Source organism: Kryptolebias marmoratus, linkage group LG2 (genome assembly GCF_001649575.2).
Source record: "Kryptolebias marmoratus isolate JLee-2015 linkage group LG2, ASM164957v2, whole genome shotgun sequence".
Taxonomy (NCBI): Eukaryota; Metazoa; Chordata; class Actinopteri; order Cyprinodontiformes; family Rivulidae; genus Kryptolebias; species Kryptolebias marmoratus.
In genome coordinates, this window is record NC_051431.1 from 11,873,178 (window position 1) to 11,890,544 (window position 17,367).

Sequence of the window (17,367 nt, forward strand, 5' to 3'; positions counted from 1 at the left end):
GACCCTAACCCTAGCCTTGGGCCAAAAGGCCCTAACCCCTTAAACCCTGAGGAGACCCTAACCCTAGCCCAGGGCCAAAAGGCTCTCAGCAATAAAACCCTGAGGAGTCCCTGACCCCAGCCCTGAGCCAAAAGGTCCTACGCAATTTTTTGTGTGATTTTAGGTCTGTTTTGTTAATACAGTGGGTCAAAAGTAAACATTTTTTTGAAAATTTCACTTCGGAGGTTGTGTTGAACAAAATGACTCCAAACATGGCAGGTTAAACTACTTTTAGGGTAAAATATGAAGGAAATTTAAAATAATCCATTGTCCAGTTTCATCCTAGACCCTAGAGTGTTAAACACACATGCAGTCAGAGAGACGGAGCGGCCCTCCCTGACTTCAGGGGTCAGCGTTCTGGCTCGTAAGCTGCCTGTTTCCGGCTGGCCTTCCCGGTGCTGCACCTGCTTCACTTGGTGACTCAGAGGTCTATTTTTTGCTGATTCGGTTTCAGAACGACTCTGTCTTTGAAGCTCAGAGGTGAAACCCGAAACCCCTCGCTATCTGTTTTATGTGTTCCAGACTGAACCACCAACTCAGTCTCAGCACACAACTGGTAGATCCATTCACATCTGCTGCAGTGATTTGGGACACCATCATTTTATTGTGTGACACACTATATGTATCAAACTGCAGTTTAGTGTACTTAAGGGGTTAGTATGATTGAAAACTGTTTCTGATGTCCAAAAAGGAACGTTTCACACCCATTAAGGGTCTTTGACCTTGGAGGTGAAGAGTTGCCCTGGATCTTCTGCTGATAAACTGTCATTGTTGTCTTGATGTTTTTATTTTTTTTCTTTGCTGTTAATTAAAAAGTAAAAAAAAAAAAAGCCTACAAACATACAGACAGAAAGTCATTTTGCACTAAAAAGGTGGGATTAGTAAAGTTGAAAAACAGCCGTTTTTACTTTTTTTCTAAACCATTTTACCCACATATGTTTTAGTAACTAAAATTTAGCCTTTTTTTCAGTAAATGTTTTAAAGTGGGTGGGCTGTAAAAATGACTCAGCAGTTGGCTTAATAGTTGTTTTTGAAATAGTTTAGATGCAGGCTGTTAGACCGCTGGGGAACACCAGGAGCAATCAAAATGGTTCTGTTAGGGGCTCACTTCATATCCATCAGTGGGAATATAAAGGAAGAAATGTCAGATCAATTCTGTCAACTAACATTCTGCATTTCAGGTAACGACGAAGCAGATTCACAGACATGAATGAAATTACACATATTTCACAGTAACTGGTGTAAAACACAGGAGGTCACAGGATTGCCTCCCAGCCTTCGGCCTTTTTGGATGGAGTTTGCATGTTCTCTCCTTGCACGCATTGTTTTACTCTGGGTACATGTGGGAGAGAGACTCAAATGCAAGACTAGGAAGCGGAAGGCAGGTTGTAGAATCCAAGTTAATCATGGGAATTATGGCTCCTTTCTGGGATCTGGATCATTTGGCTCAGCTTATCATCTCTTTCAGCTCTCAACTGGCTCTTTGCTTTGTACCACTTGTGAAGAGCCAGTTGGGAGCTGAAAGAGCTGTCTATTTTTGGTGAGCTGAGTCAAATTTCCACCACTAATCGAAGCCCTTTATTTACAAAGGCTAACTAAACATAAACAAATAGGGGTACAGCTACAAACCACACAAATAACCTGAGGGCAGGAAAGGATTGACGAAGAACTGACAAAGAACAACTGGAAACCAATGATTTTATTCAATAAGGAAAGGTAATTAGCAACAAGGGGAAAGTATTATGATTAATAAAGCAAACTAGGTGTGTGTGAAACATAAAAACAGTAAACATGCCTATTATAAGAAAATCCCTTTTCATTTGATGAAAAGTCATTTGAAATCCTAGTATCTGTACTCACCAGTTGGGATTTTCAATCGTCAGTCTTAGAAATGTTTAACACATTTCTAATCTAGCACCTGAGGAAAGGAGCTGATATGTCAGGCTGAAAGATGGCTGGCAAGCAAAAACTAAAGATAAGAAGGTGACTGAAACAGGCTGAGATAAAAACAAGGCTTAATTGTTTGTGATTTAGAAAGGCTATAAAGATGAGTGGATAATTCAGTGTAGGTAGAAAGAAGAACGGGTTACAGGTGAAAAAGAACGCGTGAGCCATTAGAGGTAAAAAAGAAAGAATCACCAGAGGCTATTACTCAACCAGTGAATGAGCAGATATGTGTAACAGTATATGGGCTGAAATGTACTGGCATCGACCCAAACTGTTATCTTTCAAAACTATGTTGAGCAGAAAGGGCATGTGCCATCTGTGAGCGTGATATCATATGACTCAGCGTATGTGCACGTCCTGTCTCTTCACTTTCTTTTCTTTGTTTTTCTTGTGTCAAACGCACACACACACACACACACACACGTACACACACACCAGTGTCCAAGAGACAGGTGCTAAGAGGTGAAAGATGCAGGGCAAGGAAGTTTAGATAGTTCCAGATGTATGCTTCGGACAGTTACCAACAAAAGCACAGAAGTAGGGTCGTTTCACACTAAATGTGAATGTTCAACACGCTGTGTAGAGTTGTAAAGACATCTGGGTCCTTTACTACCCCATCTCTGTGCCTACCTGAGTCTTTTTATTGATCTATTGTCATGACTGGGCAAAAATCAGCAATAAACATCAGGTGCAGATGTGTTCATCGTGTGTCCTCATCAGGAGAACCAACAAGCAAGTGATATTTACAGATAAAGCAGTCCAGCGGAAGGTGATTAAACCGAGGCAGACTCAAGGGCAAAACACAGAGGAGGCGTATGCCAAAAATGTAGTCTTGGTTATTTTTTAACTGGAGAAATTGCATTTTCTGGGAAAATCCAGTGTGCATGCTGAGCGCTGAATGCCTTTTAAAAAAAATTGCTGAAGAAGCTAATAGGTTAGCTTGGGTTTAGTGAGTGTTTTTGTGTACATGCATGTATTTGTCTGTCAATTAGCAAAAATATCTCATGAACGAGTTGACAGATTTTCACGATAGTCTCAGATAATATGGATGTACTGTACATCTACGACTGATTGACCTTTGGAGTCAATTCAGTTCAAGATGGCTGCCACAGCTAATCAACCTTAGCAGACTCAAAAAGAGTTATAACTGTCAGTTTTACTAATTTTGAGCTAGAATTTGCTGTGGTAGTCGCTGACAGTCATTCCCATGACATACTTTGAGTGCTAATACATTTCATGAGATCTTTTGGTATTGCTTTGATTGTGCATAACACTGATTTCAACATTTGTCCAATAAGGCTTTAACTTCCTAATCTTTTAACATTATCTTTGTTTAAAACTCCTGCATAATAAATGATGGGTAATATGCCTTTATTCAAGAAGTGCTAGGCCTTTATTTACTTCTGGCACTGAACAGATAGAATGGAAAAGTCAGGCGTTCACTCAGTGTTAACACTGTCTTCACACTATATTGTTCATATATTCTTAAATTTACTCTTGCCAAGAGAAATGCAGAGTAGTTTATATATACTTGGTATGTGCAGCAGAAGGTCAAGCTTGAAGCTCCTGTTTGTGGTTGAGGCAGCATAGTTTCAGACCAATTATTAATAATTACTGATCTAGCAACTTCAATTAAACGAGCTTCAAGAATCAAAAAGAAGTCCAGTTGCCTTCGACTTACTAGAATTACCATGTCCTTGATTACTGAGACTCTTCACTGGCATATTTTCCTTAATGACAACTAAAATCAGGTGTGATCCATCACTAACAATGTCCAACTCCTACAGAGGGTTCGATCTCTCAGACTGGAGACTAGTTCTGCTGCGAAAGAAGTGCGACAAACTTATTTTTTGTTTCATCCCTCACCAAGGTAGCTCTCTGAGTGCTGGGATTGAGGGAGATTATATGGGCGTTCCATTCAGAAATCTCTTTTGGAGGTGGTTGACCTCTTTCAGTTTTCAATAAAGGCTCCACAGATGGTTCTGTGTATGAAACCATCTGCTGACTTTTACAGGCTTTTGTAGAAGCCACAACGAAATCTCTGAAAACAACAGACCAGCTGACTCTTGTATTAATGTCAAACCTGTGGGGTTTAAGAAAATCCAGTTACAAATATTGACACGGNGGGGGGGGGATGAAGAAGAGCTTTTTATTTGGTAAGGATAGACAAAATTGGATAAATCTTCTGAAACACACAGGAACACTTGCAGAATGTAGTATTAATTACATCAATGTATAATTTTCTGCCTTTATTACAGATAGTTTCTGGAAGAGGACACATCTGTGCTGTTCATTTTTGGTAATGTGAGGTGATGCAGTGGTTCAATGAAAAGAAAAAAAAAAACATCCGAAGAAAACTCAGCTGTTCCCATGTAGGAATCTGAAGCTACTTCCTCAGCTGCACTTTTATAAACATAAAATTTTAGATCTTTGCTCTCTGAAGGATTTTTTGGACATGATATTAGGCTTCTTTTAGGCCAAGAAAAGCACTGTAGTAACTTTTTTGTTTTACCGTTTAGGCCCAAGAAAAACAGACAGAATTAAAGGCCTAGCATTTATTGAACGGATGCGTATCAACTGCCACCGTTCATGCTAAGATCAACTTATGCTGCAAAACGACGGAGTTACAGCCATGTTGTGTGTTGAAGAGGGCTCTCGGCTATTATCACATCAAATTTATCTGTAAAACTGACTGAGACATAGACATTTTTCTCTTGGTTAAGGTAGATTAGCTGTGGCAGCCATCTTGAATTGGGTTAATTCTAAAACTTAATCAGTTGTACAAGCATTGCTAACTTTTTGAGGATTTCTCTAAAATTTGATTCATGAGATATTTTGACAATAGGGAGTGTTGAATGTAACTGTCAATGCCATAGTTTTTGTTGAATAGCTGTGGTGGGTATCTAAAACAGGAGTGACTCCAAAGGTTATCCAGATGGAGATGTTCATCTTTCTAAGAGTTTCATTAAAATCTGTTTGCTTGTTCATGAGATAATCTTGCTAATGTCACAAGGAAACACACAGACATGCACAGACAACAACATTTTTGCCTTTGGCAGTGGGCGGTAACAAATGATAGGTGCAAAAGAAACATGACTTGAAAATTATGCTGTTTGGTCTGTTTATTAGAGGTATATTGGCAAACATTTTACAAGCTGCTGCTTAAATGTTTCACTGAAAAAACATTTGATAAGCTCAGCAGAGAACACTTTTAAAGCCCCAGATCGAAAGGCACTAAAGTCTGAGTTTTACTATCAGTCTCCCCCCCCCCTTTTTTTTTCTTGACACATGCGCACACACAGAACTACAGCAAAGATACTGTTGTTATACACTTCAGCAGCAACAATACACAGCTTTTCACTGATGTGTTAGTTGGGTTTCTAGAGGTAATACCACTTATGTCTGCTATCAGGTGCTGTACACCACAATGCATGTGAACCAACACAGTTAATTTAATACACATAACATCTGTAGGGAAATAAAGCTAACATAATTTACTCCGTGTACATGGCAGACTTTCAGTTTGCTGCTGATGAGTGAATGCATCTTAAATATTTTCAAGATTAAATACACCATATTGTTGTTTCTTTAAAAATACATAACTTTTAACTTAGAGTTCAGCTGAATTATGTATAAATCACAAGACAACTATTACATGAATTTTCTTCTTGTCTGCAAAATAAATTTACAAAATGCTTTCTTTTTAAATAATAATGATAGTAGTACATTCAAATGATAGCATAATAGTTCCTCAGCATTATTTTTGTTGTTTTAAATAGCTTGGGGTGTAGTGGTTGCTTGTAAGTTACAGTCTATTTATATTAGCTTTCAAAGAAACAGATGGACCCTTTTTTTAAAGTTTAAAATACTGAAGAATAAAACAAAAATGTTTTAATGCCAAGCTGGCACCATTTCCGTATTTCTAACACTGTCAGTCCACCAGAAAGACAAAAATATAATTTTTAAAGCTGCACCAGAGCTTAGCATGTGTTGCTACGACGACTCCTTTGACTGTTTACTACTTATTCTTCCACAAAAGCAAAGCAGATCTGGATATGCACTGTCGGATAGCTTCATCACAGCTCGATGAGTCACAAACGTTAATATGAGTCTCCTGGTGTTCAAGCATTTAGTTTTGAAGCAGTTGCTCAGATCTTGTGAAGTGAGGTTTTGTGGAAAAGTTATGAACAGCTAATATCTTACCTGTTGCGGATAGCTTTTGAACCACCTCAGTTTGGAGAAATTGATGGATTGTTGCTAACTTATAGCAATTTCAATCTAAAGAACATATTTTATAAGCGGTTTCTGCAAATGATATTTTATAAAACTTTACTTTGTCGTCAGTTTTGTCGTCATGTTTACTCCTGCAGAAATGTTCTGATATTACTGCAGGAAGTGCTACAGCTAGCTGTTGCTATTTGCTGCAGCAGAAAACTACAGAATAAATAATAGGGTTTAACAGTACACAAACGTCACGGTTTGGTTTGTTCCCTTCGACTTTCAGTTTACAGTCGAGTGTAATTAATAACTGGTTGTTGGCTCAACAATCTGGTCAAAATTAAACTCTAAACTGAGGTTGTTTCAAGAGTCATCTTTGACAGATGGGATACTAATTGTTCAAAACGTTTTTACAAAACCTTTTTCAACAGATCTAAACTATCTCCTTAAAGCATTGTTTTTTAACGTGAAACAAGCTGTCAGTCAATGATGTAAACAGCTGCAGTGTCGCCAAATGTAAAAAAAAAAAATCCTGGCAGTTTGTTTGCTTCTGAAAGGCATGTCTGCATCCTCCTCTCTGTCGTCTAGTCATCTGTTCGGTTCTGTGGTCAATTCTTTCAACTATCTAACAGTTTTCTTCTCTTCTTTGACCTCTGGCTCCTGTTAATGTTAAATTAGCTGCTTTATCCTTTACACTCAGCTTTCTGATGCTGCTTCTCTTTCGGTCTCTGCAATTTTTTATTTTTTATTTTTTGGTTGCTAGAGTTTCTTCTTTCCACCTTTTTGAAATCCTTTCGTCTCATTCTATTATCAGTGATGGCGTCTTCCTTCTGTTTGATTTTTCCAACCCTCTACCAGCAGCCGCAGCTCTCCACCACCATGTCCTGATAATTCTTCAGCACGACTCGGTCCTGATGGTCCAGGTAAAGGAGGGCGATGGGGCTGAGGGAGGTGGGGACGCAGCAGGCCCGAGGCACCGCTCCATTCACAGAGTTCACCATGGTTTGAACCACGGCATGGCTGGAGGCGTTCATGTGGTCAGCCAAAGGATAGCGGCATTCCCCCAGGCAGAAGAAGGCGTCGTAGCCGCTGGGTGCGATGATCCACTTGTGCCAGCCCACATCATTGAAATCGACATACAAGGGATGACGGCGGCACCTGCCACGGGAAAGACGCTTCAGTTTTGCCGAGTGGCCACCGTTTCTTTTCACTCTTCCACGTTCACTCCAGCTGACCCTTCCTTTGTCACCCCCCCTGCCCTGCATATAATACCCCACTTTTTTGGCCCTCCCCCCGCCTTGGTCTTTCTTGTGGCCCTTGCTGCTGTTCTTGGCCCTCGCACTGGACCCTTTTCTTCCTCTTATCCAACGGTCATTACCAGACGTTTTCCTGCTGTGTTTGACTAAAGGCTCTCCGCGGCCATCATGACTGTAAGTCACTAAGAGGGGTCTCTCCCGGGCCCAGCTGTGATCGTCCTGCCCCACAGACCTGCACACCCTCAGGTGTCCCTCTTTGCGTTCCTCTGATTCCTCCTCACCTGCAGCAGAGGAGAAGCTCTGGTCAGGAAGTGAAGTGGTGCTGTTTTCAGGTCTGACCTCCAGGAGGAAGCCCAAGCTGCCAGTCCCAGCATGGGTCCTGTGGAGGAGCTCCGCATCTAAACCAAAAGCCTCCCAAAAACCATTAGATTTATGACTGTGGAGGCCATTGGTGAGTAATCTAGTCTCTAGCAGAATGGGCTCAGGATCCTCATGGTGCTTAGAGAGGTATAAGTTTAATCTGTGGGGCCCTGGGCCCAGGGAGGCTCTGTCACTGCGGAGGAGCCGAAGCTCAGCAGAGAGGACCGTCTCATCCTGAGGTATGGAGGAGATATTGAAGAAAATGTGCACTTTCGTATGATCATTTGCTTTGCTACCATCTCCAAAAGGCTCTGAAAAGAAGAAAGAACAAAAATACAAATGTTAAGTGAGGTTGAGTTTTATTTGACTTTCCATGTTTGGCATTTGCAACATACTTTTTGAATGATTCCAGTAGAACAAAAAACTGTATAAGCTAGTTTAATAAATCAAAATGCCTGCCATTCATTTTGTTTTTCATCTGGAATGTTTCACCTTCACTGTAACAAAATTAAAATCACAATCAGAGAATTTTCCTGTCAGGTTGTTACAAAATCTGCTGCATATAGAGACTTTATCGTCAGAGCTGAGGTACCTTAAAAATATGAGTTAATCCAACAAACAGCTCAAAATAACAGAGACAGTTAATTTAAGTCAATTTAAACACCACCTCAAACTTTTTTATATGTCTGTGGTTTAGCTTAGATTTTCAAAGTGTGAAGCAGATTCTCCTAGTGGAGTTTCAAAATGTGTTAGAGGAGGTTCAGTGGATTTAGAAGCAAAAATAGTAAATTCGAAAATTGACAAATGTTACATTTGTTGGACATTTATTGTGAAATAAAAAATAATCAATACCTAATGGATTATTTATGTATTTGTATTAGCCTAAATTTGGTTACACTGGTTCACTTGCTATAGGTTTACGATGTGAAACAAGAAACTTTCATGTAATAGGTACCAAGACATTTGGCAAAAGAAAATAAAAACAATTGAGTGTTGTGTCTTTCCCAGAATTCAAGGACTCAAAAAACAAGTTAAGTAATAATGTGCAACCTTTTCAGGTTTAAAGAAAGGTAAGGAGAAATATCCCAAACCATTTTTAACCCTAATCATCATATTAAGCAAGTAGAAAGTGAGACCAGGGAGGTCATGGGAGTCCCGACACCTAAAGTTTGTCCTCGTGCCCCAGTTAACCCAGCCCTGATGAAAGGGGGGGAATAAAATGAGTAAATACACAATTAAGGAACAAATTTCACTCTGTGAAGTATAACTTTGAGCACTATTTAGTGCATTTTAATATACAAAACGACAATTTCAAAAATTGTTTGTTCAAAATATGCAACAAACTGTATTTTAACATTTAAATGATCGTGCCAAACAACATGAACTGCCAATGTAAATTTCCCTAAAGTAACGTTTGTTAAATTTTTCATGTGTTTACAGTCACACAACTTCTCCACCAGCAGAGGTTTGCAGTAACTCTTCTCAAAATCTGTTCCCTAAAGTCCTTCTATAAAAATGTGTGCGAACCACCATGGATTGTCTTCCTACCAATGTGGTGAAAGCTGCGTACAGTGTTGGCCTGCTCGATGTGCTGCTCGGGGAAGCTGAATGAAGGGTCTTCCACCAGATGGTACTGCTGCTGGTGGAAGCGGTACAGATCCAGGAGGTACTGTGGCACCGGCACTCCGGGCCGTGGTTCAGGCTGGGACTGCAGGCCCAGTCGGCTCAGGAGGAGGCTCTGGATGGTCTGAGACAGACTGGGATCAGGGAGTGTTGACGTGAGGGGTGGGGAGGAAGGTGTAGGGGACGCCCTGCCATGATTAGTCTCACTGGTGTCTCCACCCTGGCGACCAGACAAGGCTTGAGGTAGCAGCAAGACCATGAGGAGCAGGAGGTTAGCAGGGAGCATGGTGGACCTGGAGGGAAGAAAAGAAACGATGGGAAGAAAAACCAGAGGAAACCTAAATATAAAGACCTAGCATTCCTTAATATTCAATATTGCATAGTGAGTTGGGGTGACTCCAAAACTTAAACAGTTGTAGATGTACAGTCAAAAATCACTTTCTGAGCGTTTCATTGAAATTTGACCAGTGGTTTAAGAGATATTTTGCTAACAGACAAGCAAGTTAATGCCTCGGTTTTGAGCAAAGACGTCACACGTGTGTGTTGTTGCGCTCAAAGTATGTGCTGGGGACGATGCTCAGCTACTACCATGTCAAAAGTTCATTACTTTCTAAAAATTTGTTAAAAATCTGTTTAGTGATTTTTGACATATATTGCTAACGGTACAGAAAAACAAACACTCGCATGCACACAGACATGAGCAAACGCATTATCACTCTGCCTTTAGCAGCAGGTGATAAAGAGAAAAAATGGCCCATATATGGTGCAGAATTTTTTTATTTTTATATTTTTCTTAGCCTTAGGTCTATTAAAGAGATAGTTCAGCTCTTCAGAAGTCTATAGAATTTTATGTAAGTAGTCACTTAATAGGAAAATGATGGAGATGTCAGGGTTTGTAAAACTTCTTTCACACGAACAGCCATAAAATTATTTAAATTGTTTTAAAATGGCAAAAATCCACTTTGGTCTTGACCACTTTCAGACTATCCGGTAACTCTATTTCTCAAAACTGAGGCCATTAAAAGAGCTATCTTCAACAGGTAAGATATTACCTGTTCATAACCTTTCTACAGAACTCCACTCTAAATAATCTGAACTATTCCTGGTAAATATATAGTTTTTTTTTTAATTATTTTCTGGGCAGTTGATGTTCAATACAAAAAGAATGTAAATAATGACACAAAATAAAGTATTTGTTGAGAAACCTGCAGAAGACATAGCCCCCATACAAGACGGTCCAGTTTTCTGTATATCATGCTCGTGTCTTCTCCTTCCTGGACACACCAGTTTCTCATTAGTCCCTAGCCTTCATGTGGCATATGTTCAAGAAATTTACTGTCGACTTATCCGAACAAAGTTGTTTGCTTGTTACTCCTGGCCACATTTGTTTTTACTTGGTTAATTTATGGTGAGCTTCAGGCCCGTATGACCCATATATCTCACTTGGACACCTCAGCAGAAGTTATTAAGCAGCTTCCAGCTGTAACTTAATCATGTTTGCGTGTGAAAGAGCACAGAGCTCTGGATATCTAAACTTGTAGAATTGTGACGTGTTACGGAGTTGTAACAACCTGCCACAATGACAGATCACCCAGTTTTTTTCCTCTTTTCCTCTTTCAATCACCAGGGAATTTAGCTATTAAAACATTCAGTCGCTTTCCAAAACTCTGACAGCTCAAAGGAGTGAAGAAGACATTTTTCAACAATTAAAGATCAAAATCAAACATTAAGGGTTGATTGGTTGTGCTTTGGATTTACTCTGAAATGAGCTAAACTTAGACTTACAGTTGAGTTGTTTTGTGTTTACGGGTCAGTTTAGTTTGCGTTAAGATTAAACCTTAAATTTCTCTAAAGAGAGCCATAAGCATCTGAGCAGAATTGAATCACTTGGTGCAGATTTCAAGTAAAATCCTTTGAAAGATGGAATTTTCATTTGTTCTTCTACTGTATGTTGGAGTCAAATACTTTCAAAAGGTTCTTCCTTGACAACATTAATGCTCACGGACTTCTCCAGCTAGGAGCAATGCAAACTCCTCTAAAAGAAAATGAAGTTTCTATAAGAATGTGATCAAAACCAGTGACAGCTTTTATTTAGAGAGAAGCTGTTCTGTCTGTAGGAAAGCGAGGAGCCCTGTATGAAGGTAGAGGTGCAGAAAAGTCCCAAATTAGAAGTGCTTAAAAAGTATAAGAAATGTATTGATATCATAATTATAATTATGGGCCACCGCCATGAATGTAATTGTCTGTGTGTGTGTGCCTGTGTTTGTCTGTTAGCAAAATATCTCATGGATTTTAATGACACTCTCAGAAAGTAATCATTGGATGTACAGCTGAGAGTCATTTTAATCACATACTATGACTGCTTTAACAAGATCTTTGTTTGAAAACTGGGCACACAAGGAGCCCATCAACATGCATTCTTTCAAGAAATGCTAGTTTCATATTGTCTTGTTTTTAGAATCATAAAAAAGTAAAATAGACTGCACTCAAAAAAGCTGTTTTAAAGGCAAATTTCTAAAAACTTGTAAGAATACTCATAGAAATATGGTTTACATGAGTCATAATTAATCAAACATTTTGTTACTTTTTCCAAATAAGCAATATGTTTCAGTTAAAATAAAAAATTGCTACCATGGAAAACAACAACAACAAAAAAGAAAAACACCAAACAGTTTCTGCTTCTGTTTAACTTGTGCTGTAGAATTAGACAAGACAAGAAGTTACTGTAAAAAGCACTGCTGCCCAAAACTGTAAGAGCCTATTTGGTTTTAATGATTTGTGTGTTGAAACAGGGAGATATTAGTGTGATTAAGAAAGTAAAACCTCAAATAAAACCTGCTTTTCTTATAGAAATATGCAAAAGTTTAAACCTTTTATTATTTGCACTTTTAAACTTTTGTTGATTATTCTCAAATCTCTTTTGTGTGTTACTCAAAAGCAAAGATAATTTGCACTTTTTGGGTTTACTTCTTCTAAATTCTCACAATAACATTTGCTTTCTTCCTGACAAATATATTAAAACTCTTGAAACAAGATTACTGAAAGATGTATTTATTTGATGCCACGTTGTTCTAAAGCCAAACTCTTCTGGGAGAATTTAGGCCCCTTTATTTGACTCGAAGCGAGGGATCAACATTTGCGTCTTTTTGGGTGGCGGGAATGGCAGAACGAGGTCACACAATTACCAACCCGACCTGACTAACACTTTGCATCTTTGAAAAGAAGGTGTTAATAACTGAGAGGGTAATTACAAGTCAGGTAACAGCTCTCCTGACCCGAAGAGGTCAGGGTGAGGTGTTAAAAGCCAGGTCAGTGAAAAGAGTGACTAAAAAAGCAAATTAACACAATAGAGAAAAATTCTAATATTAGTGAATAAGATATTTTTCCTTAATTTGATAAAAAAAGTATATTTTTTTGTCTGTGAAAGCATTTTAGGTTTGTTGTAATCTCTTTCTTTCCACGAATGTTGACATATCTGTCTTTTTCTCGCCTCTATCTCTTTTATCTCATCTCTGTAAGGGACAGAGAATCGATTAGGTCCTCCGCAGTGTGATAACAGAGGCGTTTATGGCTGAGTAAACATATAATGACGCTGTAATGACTCCTAATCTCGCCACACTGTCAGAAAAGTGGCCAAAAGGAGGTCACAGGTGTGAAGGCGTGCATATTTTTATGCATGTTCATACGGTTCAAAGGGCAGGCCAGCTGGGAAAATAAGCCACCTCCAACCGTGGGATTGTTGCTGGCTATCCATTAAACTCTCGCAGCTCCACCCAAGGCTGTTTCACCTGAGGCAGCTCAGCAGAGGACAATTACAGATTAGACACCCCTGGGCGGCCCCTCCCATATACTGTGGAGGCTCGTAAAGCAGATTAAGGACAACAACACCACCTCTCTCCTGTACTTTCCTCACCTACAAAACCACCCAGGTGACTGAGGTACAAAGGTTTAGTTGTCACACAGGAAGGTGTGTCGGAGCCTGTGCAAGGCAGAGAAACAGATGAAAGGAAAGAAGAGATATATACAAATACTTTTTCTCCTTATGTTTATCACTGGTTTCATTTAATCTAAACTGAGCAACGAGGTCCAGGCCTATAAATTAGCAGCTTTGTGAAGAAGTCCATTTGCTGAGAAAAAATAGAGTCATAAATCACTTTTAAATCTTTCCTGTTCAGTGGGCTGAACTTAGAGTCATGAAATGTTTGGAGGATAATCTCTATAATAAAGAGTGCCAGATAAGGCGAGACAAAGGTATGAAGGTTTGGCATTAATCAGCTGTGTTTGTGCATCTTTTCCCCGTGAACACACAGGCAGGTCAGGCCGTCAGATCTGTTGGATGTGGTCTGACCCCCCAAGCAGACGGTATGGTGACCCCGGCGTTGCGGCGGACCAGTGTTGTTGCTGCCCTCGGCCCGTGTCTTTCTGAACCCGCTGATTAAAACCTCTGACCTCTGACGTCCGTCTCTCTTTTTATCTGTTTATTTCAAACCCTGCTCCTTTTCCCCTTCCTCCTTCCTCTTTGCATTCCTTGAACTTTGTCCTGTTGCTTCGTCCTTTGTGTTGTCATATAGAACTGACTGCACGCGCTTTGGCTCCTCTTTTGTTTCTTTTAAATCAACTTGAAATGTTTTTCTCCTCATTATTCTCCTAGTTTTTGTCTCCCCTCTCTTGTTTTTGTTGCTTTTCTGCATCAAGTCTCCTTTACCCTATCATTTACTCCTTTGCCTTCTCTCATATTAATGTTGCCCCCCCACCTCCCATTCTGAAAATGAAAATGAATGGTGTTTTTACGGAAGAGTGTGGCAGACTGTTGCCGGGCCATGGGGGCCGGCGTGTCACTGCAGCCGGCTGATTTATCCACCGCCGCTGTCTCCATGTTACGCCCAGTCCCTTAACTTTCTCTTCCTGTTGTTCTTCCCGTGTTTCTTTTCCAAAATTCCTTCTTTCACTCTCCCCTATCACCCCCTCCCCCCACTCCTCCTCTAAAGCTCTCATTTTTCAATGTAGCCGACCTATTCTTTCTGAACTTGATACGAGCACTGAACATGCCGCAGGGTCCATTTTTGCTCCCTGAACAAACACTTGATAATATAACAACCTAGAATATGATATACACAACATGAATACATGTCTGTGAGGAGTTCGGGATACATTTGCTTTCATTGCTGTTTGCTTGTCCACATCAGCCTTTAAATGAGTAAATTAGCCTCTGTGCTATAGTGGCTAAAAAATAACCATAACCTTGTGAGTGCTTAACTAGTATTTAACACAAACTATAATTTGTGTGATAACATTTTGCTTCCTAAAGCATAAAAGATCATTGGTACAATTTTTTAATTTGTTGCAGCAGAACTGATTTGTGCAGAGATGCAGACACACACAAACTCTGCTGGAAACAAAAATGGTTTAAATACATGCAAACAGCCCAGAAACGTTAGTACAGATCCATTAAATTTTAGGCAAGTTTGAATGAGTGGACACATATATCAGCCATGCAGCTGACATTCAGGAGTTGATCGGACTTGGAGGATCCCTGTCTTGACTGACTGATCAAGTAATACTTCTACACACACACACACACACACACACACACACACACTCAACGTTTTAATGGTATTGGTGTCATCTCTATGAGTTACAAGTGAGCGCTGAAAGGATTTTCATCTCTTCACTTGAGCCGGGGATGCGTGGAGGTCTCAGAGAGCGTTGTGGTTTAGAGGACGAGGCCCCTGCTGAGGCGTAACACCTCACCAGCATCAGTGGAAACACTGACATGTCTAACCCACAGCTGCTGAAACCTCAGAGGCCGCTCCCGCTCCGCGTTTGACAGTTGAAGCAATGTGAAATACAGAACTAAAACACACCACTGCTTTTCACATTAAACCTAATGTGTGTTAATACTGAGGGCCAATTCATGCTGTGCATGCTGAAGTGAGTTATGCTCTTTGAACTCATAATGGCCACATTATTCTCAGATGGTTTGCCTACCAAACGAGATTTGGAATGAGGAAAAAAAAAGTTTGCAAGCAGTGTATGCATGTGCATGAGAGAGAGAGTGTGTGTGTGTTTCCCCAGAGGGACCTAATGGTTTCAGCAGCAGAGTTCCTGTGGCCTGCAGCCTGACAGGCAGATGTGTGTGTGTGTGTGTGAGTGTGTGTCTGAGAGAGGAGGTCGTACTCACGTCCAGGTGTTGTGGGATGTATGCAGAGTCCATGATTTATCCTTGAGCTCCAGTGTTACGATCCCTTGCCTCGTACTCTTGCTCCTTTGGACAGAATGGACAAAGTGGACTATTTACGCCTCTCTGTCTCTTTTTTCTCTCTCAGAGCATGTCTCTCCTATGTCTTCCATGTGGCTCTATGGGTATCGCAGCTTGATCCATGTTTCTCTTTCCTCTCTGCTCCTTCGCTCAGCTTCTCATCCTGTTGTCACTGCCAGATAAGCAAAACCCTTAAAAACATTCGCTGACTTCCCCCTTTGCCTGCCTGACCCCTTGCTTGTAAGCACCACCCTTTAGTTATTCCCCTACCCTTCTACCTCGGGTTCTTTGGAAGAAGCTGGTGCTGCCCCTAGAAGCTGCGACAGGAAAATATGTTGTGTGTCTGTCTGTACTGTATCACTGGCAACAACTCCCTCTTGCTCCTAAACCTCCTCACTGTGTCTCTCTCCTTTCCTCTCCGCTCTGTTCCTCCCTTTTGTATCTCCTCCCCCTTTTCTCTCTCTCTCTTTTTACCTCTCTCTCGAACACACACACCTCCACACACACACACACACACACACACACTTTTTTCACTTATAGTCCGTATACAGCTGGTAAACTTCATTCAGCTCTAATTGACTTTCCTGGAGACTCAGAATCTCTGAAAACTGTCACAAAGATCAGCCCCTCTACCGACTAATAAACACGTAAATTTACACAGACGTTCTCAACAAGCTGCACACACACACAATCTGGTCGAGATAACCCTGGAGGTCAACATGCACAAGCAGACTGATTGTTTTCCGCGTTTCCTCCTTTAACAAACTCACCTGCTGTGTTTCATTTGACTTTTCAGCCAACATGCTTTCAGACAGTCCCTCTGTCATTATAAATACTCTGCGATTCAGTTACAAAATCCAGGTATGAATGGATGACTCATGAGAGCTGCCATGAAGTCACCAAAAATGAGATTTGTGATTGGATGGAAGTAAATGTTAAAGTAAAAAAAAAAAAAAAAGAAAGAATGTTGTGCTTCTTCGTGATGGGTTGAAGCAAGGTGCATCTGTCCTTCCCGCACAGAGCTAGCGGGCGGGCGGGCTGAATTTGTATTCATGAGGTAAGCCCATGAGAAAACGTCTCTTTAGGATGCATCGTCTCACATATTAGATCTCATCTGGAGAATCACTCATCCACGTCCCTCAGCTCCACCTCCCTGTCCCTTCCACTCACTCTTCCAGTCCACTCGAGTACAAACACACACACAAAAACTTCAACCACAGACCTTATTCATCCCCAGACTGAGTAATTGTCCCACTGCAGAGAAACTTCACACACAAACACACACTTTTTCTTTTCATTTACAACACACACACTTCTGCTTAGTGCACTTGAAGCATTTTAAACCTCTTAAAATAAATATAAAACTGAGCTAATTTGAGAGATCTTTGAAATTAGTAGATTAGATTCTTCCACCTGCTGTCTGTAGTTGAAGTTAAAGCACCTAACATTAAAAATGACCTTGGAACATTGTCACTGTATGATTAAATGCTGCCAATCAGTCCTCAAAGCTGTAAAATATTATACACTTAAAATCAGAAAGTTAAATGAGTTGATTAACAAACTGGAAAAATTTATTGCATTTAGCACATCAAATGAAGGTTCAGATCAGGGGTAGGCAGTCCTGGTCCTCGAGGGCCACCATCCTGCACGTTTTCCTTGTTCCTC

General features: G+C 40.4%; 1 protein-coding gene across 1 annotated transcript; it reads right to left on the reverse strand.

Moving 5' to 3' along the window:
• Positions 1-5,093: 5,093 nt before the first annotated feature.
• On the reverse strand, positions 5,094-16,124 carry bmp16 (bone morphogenetic protein 16). Its single transcript, XM_017424617.3, has 3 exons — positions 15,625-16,124; positions 9,369-9,736; positions 5,094-8,131 (listed from the first exon to the last, which is right to left on the reverse strand). The coding sequence occupies exons 2-3, from the start codon at positions 9,727-9,729 to the stop codon at positions 7,056-7,058; spliced, it is 1,437 nt and encodes a 478-aa protein (XP_017280106.1). The 5' UTR covers positions 9,730-9,736; positions 15,625-16,124; the 3' UTR covers positions 5,094-7,055.
• Positions 16,125-17,367: the final 1,243 nt, after the last annotated feature.